We start from the raw sequence: 18,929 nt of genomic DNA on the forward strand, positions 1-18,929 counted from the left end.
TTTTCCCTTGCGTGCTAAATGTGCTGCCCTTTAGTGAAACTACTATGACAGGCATCTTTTGAAATAAGTCTTTCAAAATACCGAACTTAAAAGTTAAACCCTTGAAAAATATTGTCAGGCCAATAAAAATAGCAGCTATAATGACAAAAATCGAAAATTTTGGACCCAAGAAAAGCAGTTAGAGCGTAACGTGGGAATGCGAGTGGGGAAATTTAACTAGTAATACCGCAGTTTAAAAGATATAATTTAGAAATATTATTCAAGAAGACAGAAACTTTGATGTATGTGCGACGCGTCGACAGTCTTTGATATAATCCATCTCTGTTTCCTACAAATGATGCTGACTCGAGTAAGCTAATATTATCATCAATACATTATTCGTTCTAAATTTTGGACGGAACTTGTTTTAGACGTAAACAGCACGAGGATGTGCTATAATTAGACTTACTTAAGCAGATCCGGGAGCTTTAAATGGGTCGATCCATTGGAAATGAGTTGATTAACAATGGCTGTTTTATCAATTACTAAAATGATGCTTTTTAAAATTTTGGATTGTCTGGAATGCACTTTAATGGGTTTTAAACGCTCAGGAAAGATATTTTTTTCAAAAGAATTTTCAATATGACTTGAATAGTCTGTCAAGGATATGTTTATATTGTTATTGGGTCATGGATTATAAAGATTAACACATATTTAACATATTTTTGTATTTAAAAAATTCCAATATATGTTTCAATAAATTTACTTGACCAACAATTTACAACCTTTGTTTCCAGGGGGACATTGATAAGAGTTCTAACAACTTTACACCCTGACACTGTTATAAGTAATTATAGAACTGCACACCTTGACATTGATGTAAGTACTTTTAGAATTGCACACCTTGACATTGATATAAGTGCTTACAGGATAAATGTCAAAGACACTTATTTTAAATTAGAGAAATGAACACGTGTATACATACTTAACTTGTTGTGGATGAATATACTCATGTAATTATCAAAACCGGATTTATCAACGTATATAAAGCAAGTTGTGTGCTATACTTTGATAGGCATTAACTTGAGTATGGAGATGAATGCAGTAGTTAAAGGCGTTTGCGTCATCATTTTCTTTGCAGTTGCTTGCAGGTAAGTCCGTTGTCGTATACTTGTATACTTGTGTGAATTTGGTGCATTTTTCAATCTATTTCAACTCTCAGTCCTTCTGCGACTCTCTCTCTCTCTCTCTCTCTCTCTCTCTCTCTCTATATATATATATATATATACATATATATGTGTGTGTGTGTGTGTGTGTATTTATCAAGAGAGCTCGGTTGCGCCTCAAAATATAGGCGTAATTAACGATCGCAGTGTATGATTGGTAATAGTAGGTACTATTAGAGTCATGAAATCACTGTGTCGATGTCTTTTTTTTTTTTCTTCATGTTTACACAATCACGAATTTTATAATCACTGTACCTATGTGCTGTATTTTTCCATGTACGTGAAAAGACGATATTTTCAATCACCATGCCGATGTGTTGTAATTTGTCCATATACTTTTTGTGTATGCATACCTCTCAAAACTTGAGAGGGATTGCATGGAAAACAAAACATCATGGAAAATGAATGTAGATTTATGTCTTGTGGAGGGTTCATCGCATGCAAGCGCTTGTCGTGCGCTAATTACAGTACAATTCTCGCGTAAATCACCTGTCACTCTTTTCAACAGTTTCAAGCACTTAAGTCTGAAATATATAATTTCTCAGCTATTTGAATATCTGTCTGTCAAATATTACTCTGGTAACACATTATTTTCTTAACCGCTCCGGTGGCCTAGTGGTTAGAGAGTCCGCCTCGAATGCGAAAGGTCGTGGGTTCGATCCCTGGCCGAGTCAGACTTACAAAAATGGTACTAACAGCTGCCTCGCTTGGCACTCAGCATTAAGAGGTTAGTGTTAGGACCGGTCTGCCTGGTGTCAGGACAATGTGACTGGGTGGGACATCATGCTACATGTCTGCGACATGATGCCCCACTGCTGGACGTCACTATAAACTGCCACACTGCTGACATCGTAGCGATATGACTGAAAAATGGTTAAAGCTACGTTAAAGGCTCAAATCACACACACACACATTATTTTCTTTGCTTCTGTGAAAAGCCCACCATAAGTTCTTGAACCTTGCATATCCTATTTTTCTTCCTGTGAATCGAACCATGGGTATAAAGAATGGGCTATTTCGAATGGTACGACTATTGAAAGGGAATCCAAATAAGTGTGACGAAGATGGAAAACAGAATAATCTCACGGTAATTGTGTTAATCTTGTCATGAGACCTGCTAATCCTTTTGGTATTATTGCGCACGGGAGTTAGAAAAGCAGCAAAAAAACAGTAAATAAGAAAAGGTTGAAGAGCATTTATACAAGCCTGTCTCGGTTTGAAATATCCGGGTACTTCCAGACTGGTGATATGCACTCATATTATCCCATCAGCCAACGCAGTTAATAATGTATTACAATATATCGCTTAAAATACACTGGGGCTTAAATTTTGAATAATTGGCAGGAAAGAAGCGTTTGTGATTGTTCATGTTTAAATCAGATTGAAGTTCTTATAAATTATCGCATCTTTTCTGAAGTAAAAACGTTTCAGAATATTCAACATATGTTTTACTATACACCAAATTCCGTATCCAGTCAATGTGGCCGGCATTGGTATTTTATACATTATTTTGTGGTCGTGTACATTAAACGTCAGATTTGTCTCTGTGACAAATCAAAATTTATTATAATTTTCCTTTGTGATAATTAGTGCCTTCTAATCAACTGCTAAAATAAATAATTTATGGAATTTTGGTAGGTTTTTCGAAATAGTAGACCGGATTTTCTTTGTCAACCCAAAATGTTGAAAGGAAGTGTTTTCCTCTTCTTTTTTTCTCTCACTTAGCACACGATTAGGTATGTGCTGTCAAGATTTAAGTGTTTCCAATGAATCACTATCACTGTTTCTTATAATTAGTTTTACTGCGCTTAATATATAGAAACCGACTGCTGCAATAATAAATTGCAATATATCATTTACGATGAATTTTAAATGTACAGCGCAATTTACAAATTTACGTTATGTGTAAATAGCCGTTGAAATAATATTTGATACAGTCTGAATTTTATTAAAATAAGGCATTCTGTACTTTTCTGTTCTTTTCTTAAAATATTAAATATCACAAATAAGACAAACATACTCCTTATATGATTATTTTGCATCACGAAAGAGTGTTCCGCCGCTTAAATCATGTTTAAATTTAAACCACAATAATTTAAAAAATCTCAGGTGAAGCATCAATACAGGTACATATTACGAGTTTACGTTCCTTCCATATTTTCGCCCCTTGCGACTTGGATGAGTGTGCATCGGGTATTTTAATTACATCTCAAATCTGCAAAAATGGGATGGGGTGGGGGAGGGGTACACATAAATAAAACGAAGCCATTGATTGCATCCAAAATGAGTACTTTCACCTCAACCCTACATTACCGCGACAATATCTGAATCTTTAGCTACTATCACTACTACCATCAAAGTGGTTCATTTAAATAAAGAAAATTCATTAACAATTAACACATTATCAGGATGTGCTGTCTTTTTTCTTGCCAAATGTGGAGTCTTGACACAAATTATGTCAAATAATTTACAAAAATTAATTGCAATTTAAAGTTTTTCAAATGTTGATAAATTTCAGATCAAATACTGTTTTGAAAATGAATTTTTGGGCCAAATGAGGCCTCTTTTTAATAATTACAAAATAGGGCTGGGTACTATAGTATCTCTTTTTGTTGCTTTGATGTTTGATAGCGAGCGAAACACTTGTCTTTTATGAATTTAATATAACCATTTCAACATGTCGTCCTAGGACTTATAAAATGATTCCTCTTCAACGGTTATATTTATATACATTGTTTTCACACTGAGAACCATCAGAAAGGACTTTCAGCGATGTTGTATTAAATAACGCAACATCCTTTTTTCTTGCTGCTGTGATTTATTTATTTTATTTATTTATTTATTTTATACTATTTACAGCATTGCCCAGGATGAACAGTCTGCTGGTGATGTGCAGATGAATACATTTGATACGGCGTGCAAAAGGCAGTTGAATTACACAATCCGGAACGATCTACAAAAGCCAACCTTTGAATACTCGCTCGCAATCCGGTTTTGTCGCCAACCTTTCATACGCATAATGGAAAAAGCAGTAAATAAGAATAGAAACTTCATGTAAGTCTGACGGAAATTGATGATATAATACAATTGTTTACAATGACAAATGTACGAGATATTTAATGATAAAATTTATAATTGTTAAAGTAACAAACCGTTGTTTGAGCTGCAAACGCCGTTAATTAATCAACGCAACCTGCAAAACTACTACTACTACTACTACTACTGCTACTACTACTACTAGTGATGAACACAGTCCGGAACCAATTACAAGCACCATCGCACAACCATAACCTCCACTCCTCCTTTTCATTCTACTACTACTATCGCTATTTCTACTACTACTGCTATTACTACTGATGCTGCTACTACTACTGCTGCTGCTGCTACTACTGCTAATACTGCTACTTCAATCACTATTACTACTGCTACTACTGATGTTACTATTACTACTGCTTCCACTTCTGCTGCTGCTACTACTACAACACAATCAGGAGCCAATTACAAGCATCATCAGACAACCATATCCTCCTCTCCTCGTCCTTTTCATGCTAGTACTACTACTGCTACTACTTGTGACGTACACAAAGCGGAACCAGCTACAAGCATTAGCGCACCACCATAACCTCACCGCCTCCTCGTGTTACCGCTACTACTACTGCTACTACTTGTGACGTACACAAAGCGGAACCAGCTACAATCATTACCGCACCACAACAACCACCACTTCCTCCTTGTGCTACTACTATTACTAGCACTACTACCATTACAGGCATACACAGTTAAAAGTCAGCTTAAGTACTACCACACCATCACCGCTGCTACCATTTGTCTCATTAAGGATTGAATGCAAATCGATTAAAAACGTCTTTAATTTTAACAACTTATGAATAAGATAAAGTCCCTATTAAAAAAATAATAACCTCAAAATGGTATCTGAAATTAATTGACAAGTAAAGTACAAATAGAGAAGTCCTCTATCCCTCGTGGAAATCAAAATTCATAGTGATTTCGTAATTAGGGCAAAGAACCACATGTTGAAAAGATATAGTACTTTCAGAAATCGACATTTTATCAATTAAATTTGTTGGAATATTTATTCACCACGTTTATAAAATAAAGCTATTTCATTTTATGTATTCACGGTCATGCATAGAGCGATGTGATTCGATACAAACGTGAGAGGAAACTATTAGATTATGCATGAAAAGTATCAGAATAGAGTCGACACAATAAGTTTTGAAGAAAAAAAATCAAGACAAATTTCTAAATGTAAGTGTGAAATTTAAAAAAAAGAATTATTACTTTGATTCGACCCGTTCATTACTTTTCGTGTAACTTCTAAATTATATTTCTCTCAGTTGTTCAGGCAATGACGCCATTCCAACGACGATTACTTAAATTTATTTTGGAGAGACTCTAAGTATGAATGACTGATAACTTTATGATTTTCACGCTGCCTGATTGGTAACGTTTTCCTTTACTCTTCATAACAAAGGCGGTAAGTAGTTATCTACGGTCACTGGATCATCAAAAGTGTGACGAAGCCAGTAAGTTAACTAGAAACTGTGCTGCAGCTGCAAGTTCCTGTAAGTTTTAGTGTTATTCATTCCCCTCTGATAAAACAGACCCTTGAACTTATTAATCCATCTAAATTTTGGAAACAATGTGCACATTAACAAACGACATTTGTGATATTCTAAACGTTGCATTTTTTGTCCATAATGTTGCTGGGGGTCGTTGTGCGATTTTACGAATGGCTCTGGAAGATCAGACATTACCCGTGTTGACAACGACGGTCAGTGCATACCCTCACTGACAATGATGGTCAATGAATAACATAATACCCACTCTGACAATAATGGTTTATGAATCATACAATACCTGCGCTGACCAGTGATTGCCAACAAATCACACAATACCCGCGTTGACAACAATGGTCAGTGAATAATCGCGTTGACCAGTGATGGTAGATGAATTACACAATATATACAATAACTGGCAATGATGGTCAATTATTCACTCAGTAATAATAATAATAATAATAATAACAGTGATAATGAAGACTTTGTATAGCGCCTAATCTTTAGAAGCTCTAAGCGCATTACAGCATTAGACAACACCATTAAGATAAAAAAAACATATAATGATATGATTTCAAAAACAAACACCACGAAATTAGAAAACATTAAAAAACATGCTGAGAATATTTAAAGTAGGAAACATTATTAGGTCATTAAGTTTGTTCTTGCAGTCGAAATAAGTGAGTTTTGAGAGCCCTCTTGAATGTGATCACTGTGTCTTTGTGTCTAAATTCAGTGGGCAATTCATTCCACGTTGCTCGGCCCTGGTATGAAAAAGAACGCTGTCCATATGACTTTGTTTTCATAGTGGGAATAATGAGTATACGATTGTCAGAAGAGGAGCGTAAGTATCTTGCTGGTGTATGCACATGGGTGAGGTCGGATAGGTATGTTGGACTAGAGTCCGACAGTGAAACGTAGCACAGAGAACAAATTTTGTGTTTGATAAATAGCCACGCTGACAGTGATGGTTGACGAATCACCCAATACCCGCGCTGACCAGTGATGGTCAATCAATAACTGCACAGACAACGATAATAAATGAATCAATATTTCAGTCATTTGTGATAACTGCGTTAACTTCTTTTTGTTTTTCAGGTTTTCAGCCACTTACTTTCCTAAGCTGGGCTATTTTATTGATGCAATTAATGGTGTTCGGGGTTTTTATAACGTCAACAAGACTTGGTGGGCATTCTTGAAAGCACCAGACACAATGCTACCAGTTGGTATGTATAGCTGTATGATTATCATAGACAACATGGCAAGGCCATCTTACTCCCTTCATAGATAACTTGACAAGATCAGGCTCATTCCGTTAACATAGCGTTTTGTGGAATATTTGAACGATAGTATTGACAGACAATGGTGCCAAAGGGATCACTATTTCTAGCTTCCACAAATACTGGTTTTACATAAACGTGCTGTCAATTGGTTGAATGTTAACAATTATTTTATGTTACATGATAATACTATTTTATTACAAAATATACATTTTCACATATTATTCTATTTCAGAATAACAATATATTTGGGATTGCAATAAACATGCACATGCGCTAGCGCGCTCACTCTCTCTCTCTCTCTCTCTCTCACACACACACACAGACACCACCACTACTACTACTAAACAATCACCCACCTTCACCCTAACCATCGTCGTTCTTGTAATGCTTAAAACTGTAGTCTAAATTTCTTTATACAATTAAACGGTATGTGCAGTGACTCAATAACTTGTATAGAAATTGTTTGATTTATACATAACATTTCTGTTAAAATCATCCCACCCCTAAGAATGAGTAAATTTATACTAAAAAAAAAAAACATTACATATACGTTAAAAACTACGGCTCTATTATTTGTAGAGATGGAGGGTGTGGGATGGGGTGGGAAGAGTTCCATGATAGAATATTCTAATGTAGGTACACATTTTGAAAACAAGAAACGATAGTGGTATGAAAGAATGTAATAACTAGTAATTTTTGGGATGACCAATCGCAGGGCGGTATAGATCGACCACAGGCCCTGGGGTAAGAAACACCCGGACCTCTCCTAGTTCATATTCAAACAAATCTTCTTTTATAAAATTAAATAGTGTTGTTCGACCGGGGCCCGCTTACGGTCCCGGGCCCCGGGGATATATTCTCGGTTGCCCCATCCGCCTTGTCGGCCCTGATGACGAAATCAATTTAGCAAGAAACTGTATTAAAAAATGTAAAATTTGAGGTTGCGATTTCCGAAGCCAATCTGTAGCTATCTGTATCATTGATAAGGCGCAATACAGAGAAACACTCACACACATCAATACCTTAATGTAAGGCAAATGACCATACATTCGTTTGATCTATATACGCGGTTAAAACACCTGAGGGAGAGGGGGCTTGCATTTCTGTACAATAATTATGTCTTCAGAAATGCTTTCTACGAGCTGTTCAATTTGGTTATATTGAACAAGAATTATATATTGTCAAGCAAGCATATTTTCAGATATGTTGACAAGTACCAACTCCTCCATCGATCACCATCAGGTTTTTCACAGAATCATTCATGTCAAACTGCATTGACAAGACTTATAGACCAATGGCTACTAGCAGTAGAACCAGGCGAACGTACTGGCGCAGACTTCGTTGATTTTAAAAAAGCATTCGATTTGGTTGACCATTCGGTGCTCATTAAAAAACTTTCAGCCAACAAGTTTTTTCCAAACTCAGTTGCCTGGTTCACGTCGTATCTAACAAACAGACACCAAGTTGCTTGCACGGGTAGATATGTATCCGAACCAAGTTATATGTTAAGTGGTGTTCCTCAGGGATCTATTTTAGGGCCTCTTCTTTTTCTACTATTTATTAATGACATAGCCTTGTATCCAGCGAAATCTAACATAAATCTTTTTGCTGACGATTCTACATTGCATTTATCTGGTAAATCTCTAGACTCCATTAAAAATAAACTTCAAATCGACCTCAACAATATATCAGTTTGGTGTCATCAAAACAAAATGCATATTAACAACTCTAAAACGAAATGTATGACAATCGGAACAAGGAAGCGTATATCTACTAACATGAATTTACTTCTAACTCAAAATGGCTTAGACGTATCTATTGTAAAAAATCAAAAAACTTCTTGGTATCTACATTGATCAACACCTTAGCTGGAATGCACATATCGATCACCTATGAGCAATGGTAGTCAAAATAATAACTCTGTTAAAATTGCTTTCGAAATTTCTACCTCTCCAATCACCTGAACTTTATTTTTCGAGTTATATGCTACAACTGATAGATTACGGCTGTACCATATGGGGAAACATATTTTGTGTATTTTTTATGTATTTAAAAAAAACAACGTAGCCGATTAAAACATATGAGGACCACATGACAGATGGGTCAGCCATGACCTAATGTGTAATCCTCGTTAAAGAATGTTTATTATTATTATTATTATTATTATTATCCGACGTCGACGATACAATCTATCATTTTCTTTTGCTGGTATGCTAGGAATTAATGTTTACGCATGTGTGTAATTTAATTAACTACAGCAACATATGGTAGCATTTTCTTTGTAGACAATGTCAGTAATAAAAAATTTATGCAAAAATATCTGCACAAAGTGAACTATTGAAAATAATCACGTCTTTTAAGTATGAAATTGGACAAAACTGTGTCAAAATAACTGAAAACATTGGATGCCTAAAAATACGCTTGAACTTCACAAAATATATTAAAATAATTTATCTACCCTACCCTGCAGGAGCAAAGTCTGGGGGCGATTGTGACATAATTTTTGTCTTCAGCTTTCAATGACGTATCTTAACTTTTATGACATAGATATATTATAATTAAAAAAAAGAATATGAATTATGCAAGATCTAAAACCTATTCATATAAAAAGGCGAAAATGTGTTGAAATTATCCCAAAAGACCAAACTGAGGTTTTTTTTGGCCTTAGTGTTTTATTAGATTGTAAATTGTTTTTTGCAAAAGATATATTCAAGACTAGGGAAGATCTTTTGAAAACGCACTTATTGCGATTAAAAGGGTATCATTTTTCTATAAGAAATCGTTGCTTGTTCATGTTGCTTGTACTGGTGGAATGATTCCAAATCAGGGAACCGTTATAAATTTTAATAGTTTTAAAGTTAAGTATGGTCTAAGCACAAATTTCTTGAATTTCAATGTTAATTCAAAGAGTAAAATTCTAATAGTAAGATGTCAGACCTTTTTCCCTTTCAGGATAGAAATTATGTTTGGTTCCATTTGCACTTGTAAAGCATTTTACAAAGCATTTTACAAAGCATTTTACAAATCAATTTTTAATTCGGATACTCTACCAAATGGTGAAATTAAATGTCAGGAAATTTTCAATTTGAATAGTGTGTGTGTGTGTGTGTGTGTGTGTGTGCGCACAGGTAATCAACATAATTCTATGGAGGATAACATTTTGCTTTTATTTTTACTTTCAGGAGTTAGCACTTGAACACTTACTTGAGCAATCAGTTTATATTTTTTCAATGTCCCTATGACAATGTTTGTCAGTGGGATACGCTCTTTTCTATACCATGCACACTTTATATTTATCTCCAACAAACACTGTACACCTATATCCCACACTTTACACTTATATTCCACACTTTACACCTATATCCCACACTTTACACCTATATTCCACACGTTACACCTATATCCCACACCCTGTACTTATATCCCACACTTTACATATATATCCCATACTTTACACGCCCTTCAAAATTGAGTATTGAGAATCCGAAAGGTATACTCCCAAAACACAACAGTAAGAATCTCCTCAGTATGACGAACCATCCGAAGACATGGGTCTATCGTGAAATCATCTTAGATTTTAGTATATATTTTTCTACTGAAATCTGTCATAGCGTGCAGAGATCTTAAAAATCAGCCAATGTATTACTTTATAGAACTTAAACTACAACCAGAGGTAAGAAACAACACCATAGACTATCCTGAGCCCTGCGGGAATGATACAAACTCCTAGTCAACGAAGCAAAACAAAATTTCACCTCATTGCACACAAAATTATCTTTATCCAGAGGCGCAAGAATAATTATTTTCAGAGGAGGGTAAACATCTAGTGGTCATCTATTAAGTTCTACGATGGTTGGGTTAAAACCTGTTTAGAGGTGAAATCGGGGTGGGGGCGGGGGCTCGTGGCTCCATCCAGTATACTATTCAAACAGAGGAATCTGCATAAACAAAACGGCAAAACAAAGAGCTTGTGAGACATCATGTAGAATTATGTGTTTTCATCCCATGATCACAATTTTGATGAGATTGTCTAAAATGTAAATAAGCCACAATCCAATTATGATGAGATTGTCTAAAATGTAAATAAGCTCCTACTATCCGGCAGATGGTGACCATATTATATTTAACTTCACCCAGTCTTAAAGCTATTAAATATAGGGGAATGGAAATATTATAGTGTTTAGAATTTTTCTCTTGGAGTTTTAGGCAGATTAATGTTTGAAAATTTAAATAATTGTTTACAAATGAATAAAAGAACAAGCAGTAGCCGACGCGAGGAATCCACCGATGTTTTGGACTGGCAAACTGCAAAGGTACATCCGAAATCAAAACGATGGCGAGATTATGGATCTTCGTCGCATTTGTTCACATTTGGTTCTTGAATATATGCGTGAAGTACATGTTCACAACAAAAATTGTAACTAATATAATTTAAAAGATTTCAAGGTGCTATAGAAATGTAAATAAAGGATAAAAAGAGGTAAAGATTATATATTTTTTTCATAACGTTTGTAACCAGTTATCATGAAAGGAATGTAAGAGTCTAAAATGTAAATAAGCCACAATCTAATATGGAGCCTCTTAATCAGAAGATAAAGGAAACTTACTAGAATCTAGAAATAATGAAAACTGAACCATGTAGGCTTGAATCAAGATGAATAAAAGTGGGGACCATCAGCAGTAGTTTAGTGATAACACGATGTTTTGTTAGATTTTCACACAAGATTATTACATCGAAAATATATATCATGATATTTATTTTAGAAACGTATTTTAGGAAAGTAACCTCGTAATCTTTTGCTGGCACAGGCATTAGCTTTCTTGAAAGTCTGATATTTAATTTATAGGTCGGTTTGGAATTGCAGTAATTTTCTCACAAACTGATATTGAATGAAAAGTCTATCATTTTGATGGAAAAAGAGACCAAAGTTATTTAGAACATCGAAAATATTTACAAGAATTTAATCGCTTTCATCCACTTTTCAGCAACATGGTGCCGTTATCTAATCAGAACTAGATAGTGGTAATTAGGGTTTTAGAGAAAACTATGATATTGTTACTATATTTTTCCTTTGTTAAGTTATTTTTCTTTCATAAATCAATCCTTTTTCTTTGATTTGTTATAATATTGATTACTATAGAAATTTCAAAAATAGATGCATTATGATGCAATGTAAAAAATGAGCATACTCTCCAGATTTACAATATACTACAACATACTACTACAATATACTACTAAAACATACTACTGCAACATACTACTACAATATACTACTACTACACTACTACAACATATTACTAAAATACACTACTACAACATACTACTACAATAAATTACTACAACATACTACTACAATACACTACTACAACATACTACTATAAATATACTACTACAACATACTACTACACTACAGTACTAAAACATACTACTACAATACACTAATACAACATACTACTACAATACACTACTACAATATACTGCTACATTACATTACTACAATATACTACAGTAGTAAAGGGAGCCACTATAGCCTCAATGGAAATTAGCATTACAAGACCCCCCTGAGCCACTATAGCCTCAATGGAAATTTAACATGGAGAAAAACCCTGGGCCACTATAGCCTCAAGGGAAATTTAACATGGAGAAAAGTCTTGGGCCACTCTAGCCTCAAGGGGATTGAACATGGGGAAAAAAGCATGGGCAACTCTAGCGACAAGGGAAATTGAACATGGGGAATTGTAACAGGGTCCAGACCTGATGGGTCTATGGAAAGGGAACGGGGGAGAGGGACATAACACACACACACACACACACACACAACGTACGCGCGAAGATATACACACACACACACATACACACACACATATAAAATAATAATTCGGGGTTAGGCAATTGAAAGTCAATCTCTTTTCGAGAAATAGGAGTGGCCCTGAAAAGGGCCTTTGGATTTATGTTAATATGCCCTTAACATAAAGGGCATCTGTGGCATCTTCTTGTCCTCAAGCTGCGTCTTACAGCAGGGCCATACATCAGAGTCCTCTTGAGGCAACCTTGTCTCTCTATGTAGACTCTTCGTATCCACAGACTGCTGGTGGTCCTGTGGACAACGGTCCACTTGGATCGGACATACATGAGCATGTCCGTCCTGAACATCATTGAAGACACGAGGGTGGAAGATTCAACGTCAGTCCACATCTTGCGGCTACGAGAATAGGTGAGTGAGTGATTGCACTGAACTGCGCTTATTTATAGGGAGAGGAAGGATTGAAACGGATTGAGTTCGTTGACCAATCCAAACACGCGTGACGAAATTCAGTCAGTCCGCATCCAATCGGAAGAGAGCAGTCTGTGACGTCACGTGGCCTATATACATTCGCTAGCGCCTGTGCGCTGTCAATCTATGCGACAGTGATTCAACATGACGGAAACTCAGAAAACGATCCATGGGGGTGCACCGACGGTGGATACTACCCAAGGGAACCCGGACTTACTTTCAGAAGCCGTAAACTGGGATTTTGTGGATTTTCTGACCTCGCAAGAATTTGTTCCAGAACCTTCGTTACCATCTTTACCGCACGTGGAGAATTTTCGACAGAGACAGAAAGAAGAATTGGAGAAATTTATACAGAGACAAAAGGAAGCAGAACAAGCTTTTCTGCTACAGCAACAGCAGCAAGAAGAAGAGGTAAGAAGAAAAAAACAGCAAGAAGAAGAAGAAGCAGCAAAGAAACAAGAGGGTGAAAGTCAAACGGTCACGGTACTGTTGGACATTTTAACGGAGTTAAGAAGTCTGAAACAAATGTATCAGACTTCTTTATCACGACCGAAGAGAATACGACCTTCCCGAGCTAAACACGCCAACCCTGAGACTAAGCCTACCTTACCACCCTTAGTGATTTCAACCCAATCATCATCATCAAAAGTAGGCCTCGGACGTGGCAAAGGCTTAAGACAGTTAAAGTTGATTGCTTAAACTCACCCCTACACCAAGAAAATAACGGCCCTTTTCAGGGCCACCCACTTCTCTCGAAAAGAGATACCATTTCAATTGTCAATAACTCAAAATAACAACCCATTTTACCCCTATAGTACGTGTCTGTGTATGAGTGCGTGAGTGTAGGTTCTTATTTTAAAATCATAACCCAAAGTCACTTACCTTTTATCATATATGTATTCTGTTATCCATAGCTACAATTCAATTCACAACATAAACACTCTTACAAAAGTTCATTCACTTCTTTTGTGTCATTATTTACTCTCTCTGTTTTTTAGATTTCTTCACAGGCTTTTCCTCTTCTTCCTCCTCACTTTCTTCCCTTCTTCTTTTCTTCTCCTGTTTCTTTTTCTTCACCTGTCTGCTTTCTTCCTCTTCTTCTTCCTCTTCTTTCTCTGAAGAATCCCTCTCTTCTTCTGACTCCTCTTGTTTCTTTTTGGGGCAATCTGGAGACCAATGTCCTTTTTCTTTACAATAATAACAGGTATCTTGACTTTTGTCTCTTTTAACCCCTGTTTTTCTTTTTTGACGGTCTGGACACTCTGAAGACCAATGCCCTTTCTTTTGACAGATATAGCAAGTATCTTCACTTTTATCTAGAAAGGAAGGAGAGTAGTCCGAAGGCTGGTCTGAAGAGAATTTTCTAATGACCCCTCGCAACGCTCTGATGAAACGTTCCATCTGGCTAGTTTCTTCCATCGTTGTGATCAGGTAGAGAGTGAAATGAATAGTGAAAGGACAAGACACGTACACTTTTATATACGCTGGTCTGCCAGGCTATAAAGTAGTTCATGGTGTTTAAACTTGAGTCATTTGACTTTTTTGCTTTCAAGATGAAACGATCTAATTCATTTGAGAAGAAAGAAGAAGAAGAAAGTAAGAGGCAGAAACGTGATCTATCGCCTCGTACCAGAGCTGAAGTCTTGGCACAAATTCATGCCAGTGATTTTGAAGACGACATGAGTGAACCAGAATCCAAGCCCTCTCAACCAAGTTCACCGCCCTTAGTTAACCCTGACAAATACTATTCCATTCGAGAGACAGAAAAGCGCTCCTCTAGAAAATTTAGAACCACGGCTTACACCTACACGGTGAAGTTTAAAGATTTCAAGTCCGAAGTACCCTTAGAGAAAGCAGAAGGGTTCATCACCGAGATGTGGGATTCTTTACTCATCGCACTCAAGCGACAATGTCAACCCAAAGAAGACGATCGCTTGACACTATCCATACAACACGATGGTTTGAAGTCCCCTGTTTGGATCGAGTTTAGCAGACCCACAGAACTGACCCCTTCCAAAGTCATGGACAAGATACAACAGGTGTAACAATCCAGTGACCAGTTTGACATCACCGATGGAAAAGCCACACTGAAAATGGCTCACGTCTCTCTTCCTCAAGGGACTGGACGCAAAAAGATGTTATTGGTGAACGATCTTCGCAGCATTAAGCGTAGCCTCGTCCAAATTTACAACCCTTATGACCAGATGTGTTTAGCCCGGGCTATCGTGGTGGGGCGAACCTATGCCAACAAGAACGACACGGCAGAATGGAAAAGAGCCTGGAAAACTATTCGACAATCGGACCGAGCCAAACAACGAAACGAAGCAGAACTCCTGTTACAACAAGCGGGCCTGTCCAAAGACACACCCTGTGGCATTCCTGAAATGCAAACATTGCAAGATGTCCTAGCTCCACGCTACACCTTGAAAGTGCACCCTCAAGAAGTGCGCGGACCTCTGTTGTTTCGAGGCCAAGATTTTAAGGATGGAAAATACATTCACCTTTATCATCACGATGACCATTTCGATACCATTACCAATATCACTGGATTCCTGGGATACAGATATTACTGTGAGAAATGTGACCGGGGTTATAATAATCGAGAGCAACACAAACATTGCGGATGGAAATGCTCAGGATGTTTGGCCTCTCCACCCTGTCTGAGCGAAGGACCAGTGCCTTGTTCAACTTGTCTGCGCACGTTTGTCAGCCCTACCTGTTACCAACAACATTTGAAGACGCAAGGTTCACAGCAGAAATGTGCTTGTCAACTGCTGAGATTGTGCCCTACGTGTGAATAAGGCATACGTACCAATAATGCCAAGGTACACGTATGTTCAGGAAAGAGAAAATGTCACATTTGTCACCACATCGTGGACTTGGAACATCAATGCTACGTGCAAAAATACCAACCAGAGAAAGAGGATGGTCACAAAAATGAAAAAGGCAATTTCATCTTTTTCGATTTCGAATGCATGCAAGAGACTGGCATTCACATTCCTAATTTCTGTGTGGCTCATCGAGCGTGCGACAAGTGCATTCAAGAACCTATTTTCAGTCATTGCCCTCACTGCAGCAAGATTCCTGGAGGGCGTGAAAAAATCTTTCCGGGACCGAACACGCTAGCCGATTTTGCCCAATGGGTCTTAGACCCCATCGACAAGACGTGGAGCCAAGAGGACATCGAACGTTACGGAGATTGTCATCGACATGCCACGGTGATGGCTCACAACTTCTCCGGATACGATGGACAGTTTCTTTTGAGGTATTATGCGGAACAAGGCACCGAACGACCTAAAGTGACTTTGAACGGAGCCAAAATCATTTCCATGCAAGTGGGACAAGTACAGTTTAAAGATTCCACGAGTTACTTGGCCATGCCTTTGAGTCGAATGCCCAAAACGTTTGGAATGACAGAAATGGCTAAAGGGTATTTTCCACACCTTTTCAATACGGAAGCCAATCAACACGCCGTTCTACCCCATTTGCCTGAGGCTAAAGATTACGACCCCGACAACATGGGTACCGAACAACGAGAAGCTTTCTACGCTTGGTACCAGGCTCACGCCTCGGACCCTTTCGACTTTCAGGAAGAAATGCTAAAGTATTGTCGTTCCGACGTGGACATTTTACGGCGTTGCTGTGGAAAATTTCGAGAACTGTTCATGGAACACGGAGGGGTCGATCCTTTGAAAGAAGCTTGCACCATTGCCAAAGCGTGTTCCTTAGTGTACAGACAAAGATTCATGCCTGAAAACACCGTGGTGGTCATCAGTCCTCAAACGACCCACTATGTCAAACGTCAATACTCGGTCATTACTTGTGTGACAAGGAAGACAAGTGGATTCAGCATGCCCGCAACGGAGGGGGTGAAAAGACCATCGGAACGTATTCGGTAGATGGCTGGGACTTAGAAAACCCCAAGATCGTGTACGAGTTTAACGGTTGCTTATTTCACGGATGTCCCGTCTGTTACCCTGACCGTAAAACTAAAAATCAGTTTCTACAACGAACCATGGAAGACTTGTACCAGGCCACTTGTCAGCGACGCCTAAAGTTAGAACAGGAAGGATACCAAGTGGTGGAAATGTGGGAACACGAGTACGATCACCGTTTGAAAACCGATCCCGAGTTTAAATGTCTCGTGGAAAGTTACAAACTGGTGGACCCCCTGAACCCGAGAGATAGTTTGTACGGAGGAAGGACCAATGCCACCTGTTTGATGTACCAAGCCGACGAAGAGAAAGGAGAAGAAATGAAATACTTGGACGTGTGTTCGCTGTATCCCTACGTGTGCAAATATTGTCGCTTTCCTGTAGGGCACCCACAATTGTTCACCGAACACATCGACCTGAAAAACATTCGACAATACGAAGGCTTGATCAAGTGCAAAGTTTTGCCTCGCACGGACTTGTACCATCCCGTCTTACCTCACCATTTTCAAGGCAAACTGATGTTTCCTTTGTGCCGAACTTGTGCCGAAACGTGCAACCAAGACCAGCCTTGTCAGCACACCCAGGAAGAACGGGCCTTGACGGGGACCTGGGTTAGCGTAGAATTGTTCAAAGCTCTGGACATGGGATACCAACTGTTAGAAGTGTACGAAATTTGTCACTTTCCCAAGACACAACAATACCACAAGGGTGACCCCACGCAGAAAGGGATTTTCGCAGACTACGTGGATGCTTTTTTGAAACTGAAGCCAGTGGCTATCCGTCCTGGTGTCACACTCCCGAAGACCAAAAGACATTCAAAGAGAAATACTATGCACAAGAAGGCATCTCTTTAGACCACATCGAGAAAAACGAAGGCAGGCGATCGTTTGCCAAAGTGATGTTGAATTGTTTGTGGGGCAAAATGGCACAACGTCCATGTTTACCCAAGACGGAGTATTTGACTGAACCTTCCCGCTACTTTCAGATGATTCACGACAAAACCAAATACATGAAACACGTGGACGTCGTTCGTGAGGATTTGATCTTGGTCAATTACGAAGAAGATCTGGACTTTGTACAAGACGACCCTTTTGGAAATGTCATCATTGCGGCTTACGTGACAGCTCATGCTCGCTTAAAACTGTACGAAGCTTTAGAACTGTTAGGGGAACGCGTCCTGTACTTTGACACGGACAGTTGCATTTACATCCATCACCCGAGTCAACAGCACCCTGACATCGAAGGAGACCGTTTAGGAGCCTGGACAGACGAGCATCCCGACGACAAGATTCTAAGTTTCGCCAGTGGTGGTCCTAAAAATTACGGTTACGAATATCGGGACAAACAAGGAGAAGTGCACACGACGTGCAAAGTGAAAGGATTGACTCTGAATTATCGTACCAGTCGAGTGGTGAACTTTGGGGTATTGAAAGAAGCCTTGCAGTCTGGAGAGGACGAACACTTTAAAGTGACCACCTATCAACCGAACAGGATTGTACGTTTACCCACTCACCACATCGTCAGTCGACCCTTGGAAAAAGTCTATCAAATCGTGTACCAGAAGCGAGTGCGACTTCCCAATCATTTCACCTTACCGTATGGACACGTCGGTATTGGTCTGTATATAAAACGGAACCCTAGGCAAGATCGA

The 18,929-nt window shown here is 38.2% G+C and overlaps 1 protein-coding gene across 2 annotated transcripts; it reads left to right on the forward strand.

Moving 5' to 3' along the window:
* Positions 1-973: 973 nt before the first annotated feature.
* LOC149776309 (cobalamin binding intrinsic factor-like) lies at positions 974-11,553 on the forward strand. 2 transcript variants are annotated; one of them, XM_089942788.1, is made up of 4 exons: positions 974-1,130; positions 4,065-4,259; positions 6,884-7,015; positions 11,157-11,553. In XM_089942788.1, exons 1-4 carry the CDS (start codon positions 1,069-1,071, stop codon positions 11,209-11,211), a joined length of 444 nt encoding a protein of 147 aa, XP_089798914.1. In that variant the 5' UTR covers positions 974-1,068; the 3' UTR covers positions 11,212-11,553. The 2 variants fall into 2 exon arrangements, with proteins under 2 accessions (XP_089798914.1, XP_089798913.1); XM_089942787.1 differs by having other exon boundaries at positions 6,884-11,553.
* The last annotated feature ends 7,376 nt before the right edge of the window (positions 11,554-18,929 follow it).

Source organism: Sinohyriopsis cumingii, chromosome 18 (assembly GCF_028554795.1).
Source record: "Sinohyriopsis cumingii isolate HCF-2022 chromosome 18, ASM2855479v2, whole genome shotgun sequence".
NCBI classification, from domain to species: Eukaryota; Metazoa; Mollusca; class Bivalvia; order Unionida; family Unionidae; genus Sinohyriopsis; species Sinohyriopsis cumingii.

Excerpts from the sequence above, each read along its gene's own strand:
- LOC149776309 (XM_089942787.1), top strand. The coding sequence starts at position 1,069 with ATGGAGATGAATGCAGTAGTTAAAGGCGTTTGCGTCATCATTTTCTTT. Across the intron at positions 1,131-4,064 it reads TTCTTTGCAGTTGCTTGCAG|CATTGCCCAGGATGAACAGT; the intron begins GTAAGTCCGTTG and ends TACTATTTACAG. Across the intron at positions 4,260-6,883 it reads AATAAGAATAGAAACTTCAT|GTTTTCAGCCACTTACTTTC; the intron begins GTAAGTCTGACG and ends TTTGTTTTTCAG.